The sequence below is a fragment of the Phocoena phocoena genome, chromosome 10 (assembly GCF_963924675.1).
Source record: "Phocoena phocoena chromosome 10, mPhoPho1.1, whole genome shotgun sequence".
Lineage (NCBI taxonomy): Eukaryota > Metazoa > Chordata > Mammalia > Artiodactyla > Phocoenidae > Phocoena > Phocoena phocoena.
In genome coordinates this window covers 77,566,016-77,583,835 of record NC_089228.1, presented here as the reverse complement: position 1 = coordinate 77,583,835, position 17,820 = coordinate 77,566,016, and the positions used below count along the sequence as shown (strand labels likewise).

At 37.4% G+C, this 17,820-nt stretch overlaps 1 protein-coding gene across 1 annotated transcript; it reads right to left on the bottom strand.

Moving 5' to 3' along the window:
• Window positions 1-272: 272 nt before the first annotated feature.
• On the bottom strand, window positions 273-10,338 carry CENPQ (centromere protein Q). The gene is made up of 8 exons (XM_065886340.1): window positions 10,237-10,338; window positions 9,423-9,477; window positions 8,021-8,141; window positions 7,367-7,435; window positions 6,687-6,816; window positions 1,615-1,734; window positions 1,386-1,460; window positions 273-404 (listed from the first exon to the last, which is right to left on the bottom strand). The coding sequence occupies exons 1-8, from the start codon at window positions 10,336-10,338 to the stop codon at window positions 273-275; spliced, it is 804 nt and encodes a 267-aa protein (XP_065742412.1).
• Window positions 10,339-17,820: the final 7,482 nt, after the last annotated feature.

Below are 17,820 nucleotides of genomic sequence, written 5' to 3'. Positions count from 1 at the left end.
TCTCATTTTAGGGTTTAAGGCAGATAAGTGGAAATACAGCAACATAAATGTGAGTTCCTAGATGTGGGAATTGATAAAAACAGTTTTCAAGGCCTACAACAGATGTATAGAGGTTAATGGTAGATTTATAGAGGTTAATTTTAAAGTGCATATTAGGAGAATCCTGAAGAAGCCTCAGCCCCGGCAATATCACGTAGAATAACATTTTTACAAATTCGTAAACATTAAATTCATATGGAACAATCTACAAACAAAACAAAACAATAAACTCTTTAAGAGGCATCCAGTCTCTTATAGACTTCTTCAATGAAAGTTAACATGTTTTTCATCTGGGGTGAATTATGGAGAACATCTAAGTCCTTCAGAAGAGCGTTCTGGTTTGGAATTAGCATCAAAATTTCTTTCTGTGAGCATGACAATAATTCATTTTTTAAATTTAATTTTTTTGATAATCGATATTAACATTATATTAGCTTCAGGCAGACGGCATAATGATTTGACATTTGTATACACTGCAAAATGATCACCACAGTAAGTCTAGTTAACATCCATCACCAAACACAGTTACAAACTTTTTCTTCCTTGTGATGAGACCTTTTAGATCTACTCTCTTAGCAACTTCCAAATATACAATACAGTATTAACTCTAGTCACCATTCTGTCCATTACATCCCCATGACTTATTTATAAATAACTGGAAGTGTGTACCTTTTGACCACCTTTACCCATATAATTAGTTTTTAATCTTTCATTATGAAAAATGTTATATGTATGTTATTTAGAGAGAATGGTATAATAAACCTCATATAATCTTCACTCAGTTTCAATTATCATCAACTCACTGCCATTCTACTTTTAAATCTATGGTATTCTGTTTTCCCTCTGCCCATTCCCATTCCTCTCACCCTAGGTAGATTTGAGACAGGAAAATTTTGTTACTTTCTGGGGAAACGTAAAGGCTTTCTACCACTGTAAACACTTACACTATAATACCTGTGGGAGTCCTTTGCAAAGGTAAGTTAGCAGTGTGCTGTGTACGCCCAAATGGGACACAGTACTGTCTTAGGAAAAGTTGCACGCGCCATTATCAGAAGCACAAACAAAAGCAGCTGTCGGGATTTGCTTCCAGAAACCCGTCCTACAGCCATGACTGCACAAATGTGTAAAGATATATGCGCAAGGATGTTCCTAGTATTACCTGTAGTAGCAAAAATTATTTATTTCCATCATCTTCACAAATTACTACATTATGGCACATCCATACAATGGAATGCTATACCGCTATTGACAAGAATGATTATACTTATACACTTATATGTATAATGATTATACATATATACAATTCGTAACTGGTGATGCAGTTAATATGGTAAATTGGTACTTACCTGAAGTATGGGTGCTTTGAGACTCTTCTGAGAAAGTTCGGGAAGAGAGAGTACCTCACTATCTATTTGAAACATCTAAAGTAGAAAAAGAAAGCTACAGATTATTTCATAAAGCTAGATTATTTCAAAAGGCTGACTTCTCTTATTACACTCAAAAGCTGTCTGGGTAGAATCTAATCATGAAAAATTATATCCAGATTCTAGCGATACTTTTTTTTTAAACAATTACCTGTTTTACCTTCCTTTCCTCTTCTTCTACCTCATTTCTCAGAACATGAACTTTGTTCTTTAGGCTGTGAATATCCCCAGTCATTGACTCTACGGTCTCCACTATTTTATCTGTTTCTTCCTGCATCAGAGAGAGAAAGTTAATGTTTTAAATTAAATATACTATTAAATGAAACCCAAACAGCTATTAATATATACATACATATTTTAAAAACACCTTATATATTGAAACACTTCTGGAAGAAACTGATAATTTTCATTTTTCTTTCAGAAAACAGACTCCCTAGAAATTGATTTACCAATGGAACAAAGATGTATGTGAAGCTTTCCTCAAAAACTTACCAAAACTGCAGACATCAGATATCCTGGAAGACCTGTGTGAATCTAGCAGAGCCCAAGGACTGATGGCAACAGGTACAGGAGCATTCCTTAAGTGGTATGTAACAGCAGAGAAACTCTAACTTTAATTTAGGAACATCTGAGTGCTATTTTCATTTGCCAAAAGAAAGAAATGCTGAACATTAGGGCAGAGATAGTAATAGAAAATGAGTGGCAGTTTCCCACCTAAAAAAATATATATATCTTATGGGGGAAAACAAAGAGAAAATAAGAAATGAATGAAATGAGTATAATGATATCAGGGGTGTACAGACTGCAGGCCACACATAGAGTTAGCCAGCTTCCAGGTTTCTAAATGGTATTAAGTACTGCACTGCTTTCAAATCTAGTCCTAGCAACAGCCAAGGATAGCACTGCCCCTGGGGATCAGGGAACAAGTAAAGAAGTCACACAGAAGTCATACAGATAATAATAACTCTTAAATCCTGCGGAGCGATATGGCTGATACTTACATCTACAACATTCTCCAAATACTGGAAGCCGAATTTTTACCGTCAACTACAGTAATTTTCCTCAACAAATATATTATGGCTTCTAGTAACCATTAAAAAAGGTACCTGCAGAGGTCTGCAACTGCCCATAGGCTGTTTTTGATCAGTCCAAGAGCTATGAATGGTTTTTACATTTCTAAAGTATGGTTAAAAAACAAAACAAGACTATGCAACAAAGACCATACATGGCTCACAAAGAGTAAAATGTTTATCACCTGGCCCTTATAGGAATAGTGTGCTAATCCCTGAGTACCCAAGACTTTGGGTCTGTGAGCTACACTTATTAAACCAAATAAGGTCACATTCATGGGTTCCAGGCATTAGGACTTAGACATATCTTTTGGTGGGCCACCATTCAACACACTACAGAAGGGAATGAATAATAGCACTGAATGAAGGAAAGGGTTAATGTAATAAGAACTAAAATTTTTCAGTATAATTAAAAAATTAATTTTGTTCCATTGCTCTGGTTATCTTCTTTGGGTATTCATACCATACCCATGCTGTGTCTTTTTTGCCAAACCTTTATATTTGTCACTTTTTCTCAATACCTTAAAAAAAAGTCATTCTTTCTTTTTGAGTCTTAAAATTTTCTCCTTACTTTACCTTTTATTTAAGTATTATTTGTTCTGTTCATTTGCTTATTGCTCCTTCTAATTTAGTCTGCATTACTAAAAGTTTTTTTTTCCTTTAGCTCTCTTTCCTGAATCCCATGGCTTCATTTTTTATTATTTCTAATATTTATGACTTTTTTCATACCTTCTATTCTTTTTCTAAATTTCTTTCAGCTCACTTGGGAAATTAGGTTAGCATTCATCTGTTTTGTGAACACGTATTTTTGGCATGCTTTTGTTGTCTGTAGAAATGTTACTTTTTGTCCTTCTTCTAATATTTTCTTATGTTAACTCTGGTTGTGAGATCCAGAGAGATTAAAAACTATGCCCCAGGGCTTCCCTGGTGGTGCAGTGGTTAAGAATCTGCCTGCCAATGCAGGGGACACAGGTTCCAGCCCTGGTCTGGGAAGATCCCACATGCCGCGGAGCAACTAAGCCCGTGTGCCACAACTACTGAGCCTGTGCTCTAGAGCCTGTGAGCCACAACTACTGAGCCCGCGTGCCACAACTACTGAAGCCCGCACACCTAGAGTCCATGCTCTGCAACAAAAGAAGCCACCACAATGAGAAGCCCGCGCACCGCAATGAAGAGTAGCCCCCGCTCACTGCAACTAGAGAGAGCCGGCGCACAGCAACGAAGACCCAATGCAGCCAAAAGTAAAAAATTAATTAATTAAATGAATTAAAAAACAAACAAAAAGAACTATGCCCCAGCAGGTCCTATACCATCTTCTCGGTATCTCTAAAAGACTTTGTTCACCACTGCCTTTCCCTAGAACCAGCAGTGAGAGTTCAATGAATGTGTCCTTGTTGCATGAACACAACTTCTCTTACTGGTAACTGATACAGGTTTTGGAAGGTCATCACCAGCAGTAACTCTAGGCTGCAGTGCGAAAAAGCCATTCTAAGTAAGGCACATTGGACAGATAAAACCTACAAACTCCTAGTTCAAAGACTCTTATGCCAATGAAGAACTCTTATGCCCCAAATGCCAACAGTGCTTCAACTGAGTAACTGACTGTCAAGCAAACATTAGACTGTTGTGATGTTATAAGAAATATACCTTTGATTTTCATCCCTGATTCCTGGCACAGAGCTTCCAAATCCTTGGCATTTTCTGAATGACTGAAGTGGGAGGAGCACTTTTGGTGATTCATAATAAGCCCCTTTCAACCATACCTGAATTTATGCTAATGAATAACTCATAGAGGATGGAGGCTGGTTGCCTGAGCAACCAAAATCCTGTGATCAGAGGGTTGGAACTTTCAGCCTGGATCCTTGATCTCTGAGAAGGGGAGAGGGCCTGGAGATTTAGTTAATAATAGATATGCCTACATGCTGAGGCTTCCATAAAAACTCTAAATTACTGGATTCAGACAGCTTCTAGGTTGGTGAACACATGGAGGTGCTTGAACAGGCACGGGAGTTCCGTGCCCCTTCCCATATACCTTGCCCTATGCATCTCTTCCCTCTGGCTGTTCCTGAGTTGTATCCTTGATAATAAACCTGGAATAGTAAATAAAGTGCTTTCCTGAGTTCTGTGAGCTGTTCTAGCAAATTATCAAACCGGAGGAGGAGGTCATGGGAAGCCCCGATTTATACTTGGTTGGTCAGAAGTACAGGAGGCTTGGCCTTGCACTGGCATCTGAAGTGGGGGCAGTTCTGTGGGACTGAGCCCTTAACCTGTGAGGTCTGTGCTAACTCCAGGTAGTTAGTGTTAGAATTGAATTTTAGGACACCCAGTTGGTTTCCACAGAGAAGTGGAGAATTGCTTGGTATGAAAACCCCACAAATTTGGTGTCAGAAGTGTTGCGAGTATAGAAAAACAGTTTTTTCCATTTAAGTCTATGCTTTTGGCACATGGAGATCCAGTTTTAGGTGTAAAAGAGAGATGCCTCCCAGCGTTACAAAAATCACACTATCATTTACTGTCTCTGATTAAAGACTATTTACTATCTCTGATTTAGTACTTTATGCAAATATTAAATGTTAAAATAACATTTACCATTATTATACTTTAAAACCTTTTAAAATAACCTTTAAAAAAAGTCAAACTCATAGAATCAGAGAGTACAGAAGTGGTTGCCAGGTGCTGGGGGCGGGTGGGAGAAATAGGGAGAAGTTAGTAAAGGATACAAACTTGCAGCTAAAATGAATAAGGTTTGCGGATCTAATGTAAAACATGGTGACTATAACTGATATTACATAACTGAAATCTGTATTATATAATTGAAAGAGAGTAGAACTTAAATTGTCTTACCAAAAAAAAAAGTGAGATGACAAGGGAAATTAACTAGATGGGGGAAATCCTTTCACAATGCATAGTTTTATTAAATAACGATGATGTACACTTTAAATATCTTACAATTTTGTCAATTATATCTTAGACAAAGCTGAAATTTAAAAAATAACCTATATTAATGTTATCTAACTGTTCATTAACTGGGGGAGCTAGGGTCAGTACTGAAAATATACTCTTGCAAAGTAGTAACATTGGGATGAAAGTTAAATTCAATCGCATACAATGAAGAAAGTGACGCAACCACTAAAAAATACCACTCTATAAATTTAGAATATATGTAGAGCTGTTGCTCACAAATAAATCCTTTCATTGTTATTCTCAATCATATGGAAAATCTGGAATGACCTATTTGTGAATGGTGAGTTATTAGAAATTGTTAAGGATGCATTCCTTGCTTAAACTACCACCACCTCGTATTTACTAACAAAGGTTAACAAACTTATTGCTTTACAAAGTTGAGTTGCTAACAAAGACCATATCTACAAACTACTTTAAAATGGCAAACGGATATATGGTCCAATCTGTTTTAGTTTTAATAATTATTTAATAAGCTCCCGAGGCTATTTTCTTTTTTTTTTTTTTTTTGGCTGCTTTTCTTAATTGTTCAAGTATCCACTAATTAAAAGCCTGCAGTTTATCATGACAGCTAATATTATCTCCCACTATCTTCTACAGAATAATGATTAAGAATCACTTGCCCTGAAATCGGACTAATAGGTTTGCATCATAACTGTGAGCACTCTAAGGTTCAGCTAGAAATGCCAATATGTCTCTTTTGCACACTTGTAAAATGTGAAATATAGCACAGGTCTCTTTAAGTCATTAAGGGCTATAACTGTAAAGTGCTTTGAACAGTGACTAGAACATAGAAGGTCCAGAAGGTCCTCATTACATGTTATCTATAATGATTAAAAAAACAGTAATGATGATGATTGTGTTCTTCTTGCCAATAAAGTAGCATATACAGGACAGAAAAACTAATATATGTGTTTTGAAATGCTACAGCATTTAGTGATGAATTCCTATAATCTGATAAAGTCTGATGAAAAAAATAAGACTGCTACTTAATTACAAATATATTAGAAATAGTCTTAATTTTAGAGGCCCAAAGTTCAGGCAAAGTTTTTGCTTTGTTAAAAATAAAAGTTAATGAAAAACCTGGTCCAAGATCTAGTATTTCTTATTTGAAGAATATCATGACAATTTTTAAAACTTTTTGGTCTTTTCCCCCTTCCCCTCTAAAGAACTCCCTGTTCAAACTTCATACCTGCAATAATGCCAGACCCTCTTCATTAGCTCTGTGCTGTGCCCTTTCCATTTTCAGTAGACTTGACACATGAGTTAAATCTTGCTGCTTTTTGGGAGGGACTTTCAGGGTTTCACACAGTTGCAGCAATCTTACGGATAGAATAAAAACATAACTTTATTTTTGAGTACCATTAGTATCATTTTTGTTTTTTTGTTTGAAATAGTATCATCCTCTTTTTTCTTCCCTCATACTCCCAAGGGCTGTAATGTTCTTTTTTTTTTTAAATAAATTTATTTATTTTATTTATTTATTTTTGGCTGCGTTGGGTCTTCATTGCTGCACGCCAGCTTCCTCTAGTTGTGGTGAGCAGGGGCTTCCTTTGTTGTGGAGCACTGGCTCTAGGCACGCGGGCTTCAGTAGTTGTGGCACGTGGGCTCTAGAGCACAGGCTCAGTAGTTGTGGCGCACGGGCTTACTTGCTCCGCAGCATGTGGGATCTTCCCAGACCAGGGCTCAAACCCGTGTCCCCTGCATTGGCAGGCGGATTCTTAACCACTGCGCCACCAGGGAAGCCCTGTAATGTTCTTTTATTAACAGTGGCTAATCTTAGCAATAAGTCACCCCCGCAAATCCCTGACAAATCATCATTTAACCTTTCAATTATATTTCAATCATTTTTTAATTGCATAACTGTATTACCTTTTCTTTAGGAAGTTCAGATGATATTGAATTTTTTCATTTTCTCTAATACTGTTACTCAAAATTGCTCTAGAAGAGAAAAAATAGGGATTGAATAAATATTAGTTTGAAACATAACTAGTATTATCTGTTTACTTTTTCTCTCTGATATCTTTCAAGTACCCCTTTTTACTAGCCAGGAAGAATCAATCACTTTTTCTTTTATGTTTTCTTTTAAAGCAGAGGAATAATCTAAGTTCTTTTTATCACATTATATTGTTGTAATTAATTTATAGGCCTGACTCTTCTGATAGATTTCAGCTCCCTGATGGCAGAATCCTGTCTCTGTATTCCTTTTGGCATGTTAGCTTCCACATAAAGTGTTAATTTGAGCTAACTTCTTCCTAAAGTATCCCTCACCAGAAAAAGTTGTAGATTGCAGATCAAGCAAAGATTTCAATTTTACCCCACTGATGAAATTCCAAGTTTCTGAAATTAATAAAGACATTTTTGCTGAATGCTAAGGCCATCAAAAGACATTAAATAAATCTTCTTGCAAAAGAGAAAAACACTCTATCACCATAAAGTAGATAATAACATTTAAAAGGATACTGTCTATAGGAAACATATAAGCAGAAATAAAGAGAGTGAAATGGAAAAAAAATTCATACTCACATTATTACTGATTCCATCATAGTTTGCAAATGTTCTCTGCTACTCTTCGAAAGAGGTTGCCAGGTTTTTCTCTTGTGGGTTGCGATCTTTACCTGTTTTAAATTAGCATGCTTTGCTTGTCCTGTCACCGGTGAAAGAAGAGACTCTGGTTTTTCTAGAACTTTGTATGTTTTTACTTAAAAAGTGATTCAAATATAAATTTATCTAAAAGAGCTAATGGAATTATCAGAACCAATATTATGAAGCTGTATAAACTATTTAATTTCCTTTCTATTGCATAGCCATAACAGGCCAGGTGTTGAATATGAATATGCTATTGTTATGTTAACTAAAATACTATTAAGTGATGTTGCGGATACAAACTCAAGACAATCTTAAATAAAGAACCAAGCTACAACTATTAGGATTCAACACAAAAGTCCGATTCTCAGAAATGACCTGAATTAAAGGGCTTCATTGAGAAGACTAGAAAATGATTTCTGCCAAATGTTGGATGGCAACTGAAACAAAGGAGATTAACCAAACCACAAACAGATAATCAGTGTCTACTAGGTTGTTGATATTATTCTACTTATAAAAAATAAACAAAGGGGCTTCCCTGGTAGCGCAGTGGTTGAGAGTCCACCTGCCGATGCAGGAGACAAGGGTTTGTGCCCTGGTCCGGGAAGATCCCACATGCCGCGGAGCGGCTAGGCCCGTGAGCCATGGCCGCTGAGCCTGCGTGTCCAAAGCCTGTGCACCGCAACAGGAGAGGCCACAACAGTGAGAGGCCCGCGTACCGCAAAAAAAATTTTTAAAAATAAACAAAGGAGGTACACTATTGGCTCACATGAAGATTAGTTTTGGAGAGAAGGGAGATTAAATAATTACATTTCAGGTATGCAAAGCATTACAAAAGAAAAAGTCCAGTGCACTATGGAAGTATAAAACCAGAGGACCTAACTTGGTCTAGGGTGACGAGAGGTAGAAAATTCTTCCATGCCGAAGTGATGTTTAAGTAAAGATGACTATTCCAAACTAATTTACTCCAGACAAACTTAGTGGTTCCAATCTAATCTAAATAGTGGTGGCAAAACAGAAGCATATTTGTCTCAAAGAGAAGTCAGTAGGTGTGTCTGTATATCACAGATCAGTAATAATTCAGACTGGGGTACACTTTGAATTTCTCTTGCTCCTTTCAACTTAGAGCCCTACACAGTATTTTGCTACAGGTGGTAAGTAAAATTTCAGTTGACCAAAAGAACTGACCAACCAGTACTACTTATTCTTGCAAAAATAAGAATGTAACTGTTTTTTACTGTCTTTTGCTTATGCAGAACTCATAAACAAGATGCTGAGCATTTTTTCATAAATATAGATAGCTTGGGAAAGATAGGTTAAACAAGACATAGAAAAGGAATACCTTCAGAAGACAGGTGTTTTGGATGACTTTTATTTTTTTTCGCTGTGTTTCTAACCTAGAGGGAAAAACACATGTGCATGCACAAAGAATTAAACATTAGACGAAAAGATACTGCTATTGCAATAGATTTGTCATGTACGTTGGAGAGAATTCATATACCTTCTGGCAAGACAGAAAAAAAGTATATTGCTACTTCTAACGAAAAAGGATGTGTATTTATCACAAGCAGAGGATATACTAAAGCAATTCCTGAACAATGGTGATAAAGTATAATAGAATTTCATATGGTGTCAAAGAATGTTTTAAAGAAATCATACTCATCTTGCCTGTGAAATAGTGTTATATACTTTTCCTGAAAAACAAATATAGGCATTGTCTAATACAGGGTAAATAGAGAAAAAATGTTGATTATTTCTTTTATGGTAGGAAGAAGCTAATTCCTCCGAAACTAATTTTTCTCTATGTTAATAAAAATCTCCTCCATCAATTGACAGATTCTCTTGTCTTTTAACATATGAATGCCATAGAATCTGTATACTATATTCCCAGTCTTCCTATTTAAACACCTTAGCAATGCCCCATCGCACTTCTTCCCTAAAGAATTCTCTGATCAATATCTTTAGAAATTGAGGTAAACAATTTTTATGTGAGAACTTTTACAACCCATGTTGCAACAGCTCCCATATAACAATATATGTGGAATATGAATTACTATAATTTGTAGTAAAGCTGACCTTTAGTCTTCACATACTCCTTTACATAGAACAGATACTTCTAATCAGAGTCCTGAATGATAAACTTGATATTTCATTACCTCTTTCTCTGATAACTCCGCTTCTTCATTATCAATTTTTCTTTTTGGATTTCTTTTTAAATGTTGAGACCTTTTCTTAGAAGGATTTGCTTTGCTAGACATCTTGATGTAAACAGAACAACTATAACAGTGCTTCAAAATGTCTGTAAAGATGAAAAGAACACTAAAGACTTGTTTTATTAAAAACATTTTGTTAAAAAGACTACCTATAAATGTTCCAAATTTGCCTGTAAAAAAAATCATAAAGAAAGTTTTGGGATAGTATTGTGTGTTTTTAAAACATTTAAATATATTTTAAAACAAATAACATTGGTTCTCATTAGAGTAAAGATATCTAATTCAATTTCATTCCTAAAAATTTCTTCCATTTGTATGGCAATAAAAAATCTTATATAAAAACACTTTTACACCTCTTACTTTATACTCCCCCATACAATAATGTTATCTCTATATTTAAATCCAAGAAAATGGAAATATATAGTGCTAAGTTATTTTACTCTGGTCACAGATAGTGTCAACTCAAAGCATAACATTCAGGCCTTCTTATTTTAGGCTTAATGGATTTATCATTCAACTTAACGTCAAAGATGGGAGACGATAATTTTTAGGATTATACCATGAATCTATGTTGTAGAAATCCATGTGGTAAATTCACTCATAAGGAATTAAGAATTAAAAAGTTAAGCTTTAACTTTTACTGGGTTATGTGCATTTTAACAAAAGCACAGAAGTATACTGATTACTCTGTCTTCTCACACATTACAGAACAGGCACTGGAGTGGGGATGAGAATGTCAACGACAAAATTTAGAAAAATTCCCTTTCCCCATTTAATAGTTCTTTATCACTAAACTCATTTCTGCTAAAAGAAACAGAGGGATAAAATATATATTGCTGCATTAGATCATAAAGAGCAGATAGCTAAGAAATTATGTACACGTTTGGTATAGTACATGTGAACACAAACCCACATACACACACACACAAGTATGTGTGGTGTGTACATTATATATACATATTTTTCTAGACATATAGAGTTAGATATATAGAGAAACCAGTCACCATTCCTTTTCTAAAAATTCAGAGTTTATCACGTAACTACAATTTAAATATACATGCAGATTTAGAGACAGACAATAAAGTGGGTACTCTGGATAAATCTATTCTCTCAAATTTTAGAAGGAAAAGTTCAAGCTTTTCTTTTTCCCATAAGACAAAAATAGTGGGAAAGAAAGAATTAACTGAAAGATCACAAACCATACTTGGAGACTACATGTCAGATCAGTTACAAAAAGCAGAGGAAGCTAAAATACACTTTACCCTGCTTTTGAACAATGTGGCACCTTATTCTACACCCAGTCTCCTCTGTTGCATTCCTGAAATGTCAAATTCTCTCAACTTGACATCCATGCCATATACTTCCCCTACTTAAAAGCAATCCATATGAGAGTTTTGCTTGTGGACCTCTCCTGGAAGGACTGCCATGTACAGTACAGTTGTTCACTGAAGAAGAGCATCCACGTGAGAGAACAATTGAAGGCTGAGATTTAGTCCTCATTCCATTTAGGAGACTAAAAATGGTGCAAATTCCTTCTCACTCTTGTTATTGAGAGGTGAAGTATATGTCCCCTTGTCTTAAATCTTACAGACTGTGCAGCGGTTTGAGCAGTAGAATATGGTGGAAATGATTCTGTACCAGTTTCCTGGCCCAAATATGAAGAGACTAGCAGCTGCAACTTCCCCTTGCTTGGAATATTTGCTCTTGAAATCCAGCTAGCACTCTATGAGGAAGGCCAACACGGAGAGGAACTAAAGACCCAGGCAAAAGCCCCAGCTGAACTCCCAACCAATAGCTAACACCAACGATTGCCAGCCTTGCGCATGTACCTAGCCAATACACTGCAGTTGACACTGCGTGGCAACAACCCTACCAAGTCGTTTCCAATCCCAAATTTTGGAACAAGATAGGTAATTTTTTTTAATTAAAAAAGAAAAATCCTTCCGTAATACCTACCTTATAACATCCAAACTCTTTACCATAACATTTATAGTCCTTAACAATCTAGACCTGCCAAGCTTTCCATACTTCTCTCCCACTACTCCTCAATTGCATCTCCCTCTCCAGATAGACTGGATTTCCGGAACACACTTTGAGCAGTGCACATACTCTACCCGAGCTGCTCTCTCCTGTCTGTGCCCAACCTCCTCCCAGATCATGAGCCACCTGCACCTGAAAGCCTTCCTAACTACTCCACCTCAACGCTCTCTAAAAGTCTGTGGGCTCTTACGGTCTCTTTCATTTGGCACTTATTTATAGCTTGGTTTTGTTCATCGTTTTTCTTGATATTCTTTATTCAGTAACATGTAATTCAGTGCTACTCCAAATTTGATTTACAAACTGTTTGTTACAGTCTTTTAAAGTACAGACATTAAAAGTATTCATTTAGAAACTTTTATGGCAATTTGACAACAATTTTATGTATGTTAGATCTGGCCAAAAAATAACTGGCTTTGTTTTTTCTTTTTGTTTAATTTTTCTAATAATTCATAAAAAAAAGACTTTCATTTTTAGAGAAGTTCTACGTTTACAGAAAAATTCAGCAAGAAGTACAAAATTCGAGCATACCCCCCGCTTCCCTACTATCAACATTCCATACCAGAGCAGTGCATTTGCCACAGTCCCTGAACCGACACTGACACATCCTATCACCCAAAGTCTATGGTTTACATTAGGGCTCATTCATGGGTTTGGCTAGTATTCAGTTTTTTTTAAATTGTATTTTACAAAAGTATCAGTTGTGACTGATTAAAAATTTTAAAAAAAAATTGATCCTTTACCACAGACAGTTTGAAAAGGTCTGTTTTCACTGATACCTACTTGAGGTAATTAGCCATACTGCAGAAAGTTCCTCCACCTCGGCACTATTAACATTTTGCATGGGATAGTTCTTTGCTATGGGGGCTGCCCTGGGCACTGTGGGATGTTTAGCTACATTCTTGATCTCTACCCACTAGATGCCAGGAGCCCCTCCCACTCCTCCAACTTGTGACAACCAAAATTGTCTCCAGACGTTATCAAATATCCGCTGGTGCAAAACTGCCCGAGGTTGAGAACCACTGCCAAGAGCCAGCTGGGGATGAGGACAAATTGCCCAGGTTCCAAATCCCAGCTGTCATTTAACTAGCTGTATAGCCTTGGGGAACTAAATTTACTCACTTTCCCCACAGCTAGAAGTATCAATATCAAAGGCTTTTGTAAAGCTAAAAGGTTGTACAGAATACATAAAGTGCCTAGAACTTGGGACATAGTAAGAACTCAATAAATAAAATAATCTACTGTTACCATTGGGCTAGTTGTAGCATATACAAAAAGGAAGAGTAAAGTTTGGCCTGTTTTGGATCCACAGGAAACCATAGGCTAGTGGTAGTAGCTAGAGACATATGAAAACAATTCCTATGTATATTCAATTATACACAATGCGACAAATGTTACGAGACAAATGAGTGAATATCTCAAATTGGTGTGGGTATTGGGGGGGCACATACAGAATTCAGAGAAAAAAGTAATATTTGAATTACATTTTGAAATATTTAGCCAGAAGGAAGGGAAGTAAAGCATTTGAGAGAAAAAAAGCCCGTTGGCAGGACACTTCAAAAGAAACTGGTCTGTTCAGGGACAGAAAAAATTCAGAGAGGCTTTGACGTGTACGGGAGGAATGGACAGAAAAAAAGACTGGAACTGTAGTTTGCAGCCAGACTATATACTGCAGTAAAGAATGTATTTTTTACTCTGTAGGAAACAGGGAAATATTCTAGGTTGTCTTGTTTTCTCTGCCAGCGTGCTGAAACTCGTGGAAGCCACCAAGCTAGACCTCTGTATGGGCACAACTGCAAATACACAATGTTTACCTCTTGACAAATGAGGCCTCGGGGTAGCGAACGCTGCCGACGCAGCTTCCTTAAGGCTCAAAGGCACTCATCACTAAGGCTGCACTTCGCCCCACGACTGACTGCGGGAGAGGTTAAGGAGGAAGAACAAGTATTACAATGATTCGGGGAAAGGAGGGAGGAACCATGAGTGGCTTCACTCCCTCCTTGAGAATCAAATACCACTTTTTCAATCGCTGGCTCCGAAGGGCACACCTGTTCGGATCTCCCTGCTCTTTGAAAACCACCTCAAGCTCCTCAAACACGACTCGCCGAGTTTGCCACCAACGCGCCGGACACAAAACTCATCCCCAAACTGGAGCCACCGTCAGGGAAAGCGCTTTCACTACTCACCAAAGACGCCTCTTGAATCCTTCCAGGTGCCGCGTTCAGAGAAATTCGCGCCAAAACCTTCCACAGCCGCGGAGACCCGGAAGTGAACCAGTAGAAACCGGAAACGCTTGTGAAGAGAGGAGGGCATCTAGCCACGCCCCCAACGTCATCGGGAGCGCTCCCGCGAGAGTTCAATGAGATTGGCTGGAAAGAGGGTGATATCGGCCGACGCCCCCGTTCCGTCTCGCTGGCTTTTGCGTTTGCTTGGTCGCAGGCCCAGCTTTGGGGACCTTTTACTTGTAGGGCTGGGGGCGACGAGGTCCAGCCGTTCTCTCCCGCATCCGCGGTCCGAGATAGGCCGACCCGTGAGTAAGACCGTGCACCTTGAGGAACGTCAGCCTTTCAAATCCCTCCATTCTTCAGACTCCTGTCTCCCCCCGTACCTGTCCTCTGAGCCTCGGTCCTTTCCCTCCTCCCAACCTCCTAACTTCCTCCTTCTTTACTTTACGACTGGGAAGGGATCCCACTCTCCTCTACTTGCTTCTTAGGTTTAGATTCTCCACTGACCGCTCTCTTTCAGCGAGGGGGAGTCCGGAGGTACTGCAGGATAGAAGGTGCCTTTAATGTCCCAGAGGCCATGTCGCCATCTTCCTTGGCCCCCCAGGCACCCCGAAGTTTCTCTAGGCCGAGGGCGATTGTAGATTTCAGAGGGATGTGCTGGCTTCACAGCTGCCTTCCGTCTAGGCCGCGGTGATTGTGAGGGTTTTTTGTAAGAGGTGGCGGGAGTGGAAGTGTCTTTCTGTGTACAGATGAAGGTAAGGGTGAGAGGGGGAAAGACAGGTCTAAGTTGACATGAAAGTGTAAATTACTAACTTGTTCTCATTTTTATCTTGAAAGAGCAATCCTTCATAAGCTCGAAACTCTGAATAATCTGATGATTTTCTCCCAATATTTTCTTATGGTTAATGATTTATTTATGCTAGTAGTACATTTAATTGACATACTATATGTTGTCCTCTCCAAGCTAGCTTTTCTTGAAGTATTAGTGCGGAACCACATGTAAACAAACTTGAAAGTTATTTGATTCAGAGCTGTATGTAGGTGTTTTACCCATATTTTTTGAGGGTGTGGGGTCAGGCTTGCTTCATCATTGCTCTTTAATACATTCTAACCATCAGTAACTTATTATATTTGCTTTGCATGTTGCTTCTTTGGATGCTGAAGCCTCTCTTGATGGATATGAGAAGAATGCAGAAATCCTGTTGCCGTCAGCAGAAGTTGTGTTCTTATCTAAAAGTGATGTCTATTTCCAACCGTTACCAATTTGCCATGCAATTTTAGGAAGTCGCTTATATAGTATAAGGCTCTTTCCTATCATTTATCCAGGTTTAGAAAAGCCCTACCTGTATTTTGTGTGAAATGAGTTTGATATTATCTGTCTGCAATCTAGTCTCAGGCAGTTTTCAGATTACTTTTTATGTCATTACTACCCTAATGGTTCAGTTATAAATTACTTATTTTTCTCACCCACCTTTTAAGCTGGTACCTGTAGTTTATGGCTCACAAGAACTTGGATGATAAGGACCCCATGGATTTAATAGAATAAAAATCATTGTAGTTAAAAGAAAATAGGAATTGTTTTTGTTGTATTTCTGTTTCGACTTTGTTCTATGCACTTTTTTAACTAGTTGAACACATTGCATTTACAGTTTTTTATCTTTCACTTAATACTTTTTGAGCCTATCTCCTTTTTTAAGAAACCGTGCATAACATATTTTAAATTTTAACTTATGTATAATATACTTACAGATAAGTGCACATATCATAATTGTAAAATTTGAGGCATTTCCACAAACTGAACACATCTGTATAATAGGAATTCAGATCAAGACCATCACCCCAAAGCTCCTTTCTTGCTCCCTTTCTCTCGTAGTCACCATACGTAACCACTCTTCTGACTTCTGACGTCAAAGATTAGTTTTGCTGAAGTCCTAAACATATTTTAATAGCTATATAAAATTCTATAATTTGTTTATACTGTAATTCACTTATTTCTTCATTGTTAGACATTGATGATGTTTCTAAGTTTTCTTTACTACAAGTAAAACTATAGGGAACATGTATTTTTATCTAGTAACTTTCCCAGGACTGATGGCCCTCAGTGGAATGGCATAATCATTTCAGAGACCTTTTGTGCGTATTGCCACTTTGCTTTTGGAAATAGTTAAATCAGTTAATACTCCCACCGGTGGATTGTCTTTTTGTTTCACAACTCCCTAACAAATGTTGGGTATTCTTATTTTCTTTTAAGCTCCACTAAATTGATAGGTAAGAAATAGTATGGAAAATAGAATTTTAGGCTCACTTTGCTATTGCCTTATCTACTACATGGCATGATGAATATATTGATAAAATTTGCAACTCAAAATCTTTTAAAATACTAGGCTCTACATATTGAGACTATATGACTCTGACAAGGATTTAGTAACTCAGGTGAACAGTTACTGCTTTTCTGTGTGGAATTTTGATCAAGCCACTTTATTTCTGTATTTCTCTGGACTTTAATTTCTACATCTGTAAAATGATGAAATCGGACTTAGTTACCTGAAATGATGAAAAAGACTCTGCTAATTATCAGGAATATACAGCTCTGATATTGGATCACTTCATAGAATAGAGGAGAATATATACAGTATATGAAATTTTGTATATGTGTGTTTTGTATAAACATAAAACGTATATAAAGAAATAGTTTATATGAACATAAAAAAAACAACATTCTAATATATTGTAGTGTGGGAGATGATAGATGTATAAAGAGGGAAACAGAGCTCTGTGGTATGGATTACTGAAGAGGCCATTTAGTTGAGCTTGTAGTTTCAGGGACAGGCTGTGCGTATATTAGTTAAATGCTTCCTAGGTTTAAATGCTAGCTCTTCCGTGCCTCAGCTTCCTCATCTGTAAAATGGGGATAATATTAGTACCTATTTCTTGGTGGTGTTACGAGGATTAAAATTGCTTCTCTACATAAAGTCCTTAAGGAGTGCCTGTCACATAGAAAGGCCCGCGTACTGGAGGTGATGCTTTAGCCAAAGAAGAGTATCTAGGTCGATGGAAGAGCAAGAGCATGTCCCGGAACTTTGACGTATGCAGGGAACTGTAGGTAATCCAGTATCTCTAGAACGCAAAATGTGTAGAGGTCAAAGGCAGAGGTGATTCTGAGAGATAAGCAGGGATCAGGTCATGGGGGCCTTGAATATCTGTTTCGTTCACCACTTTTTTCTTCAGCGTCCAACACTGCCTGTCATAAAGTAGGTGTTAAATA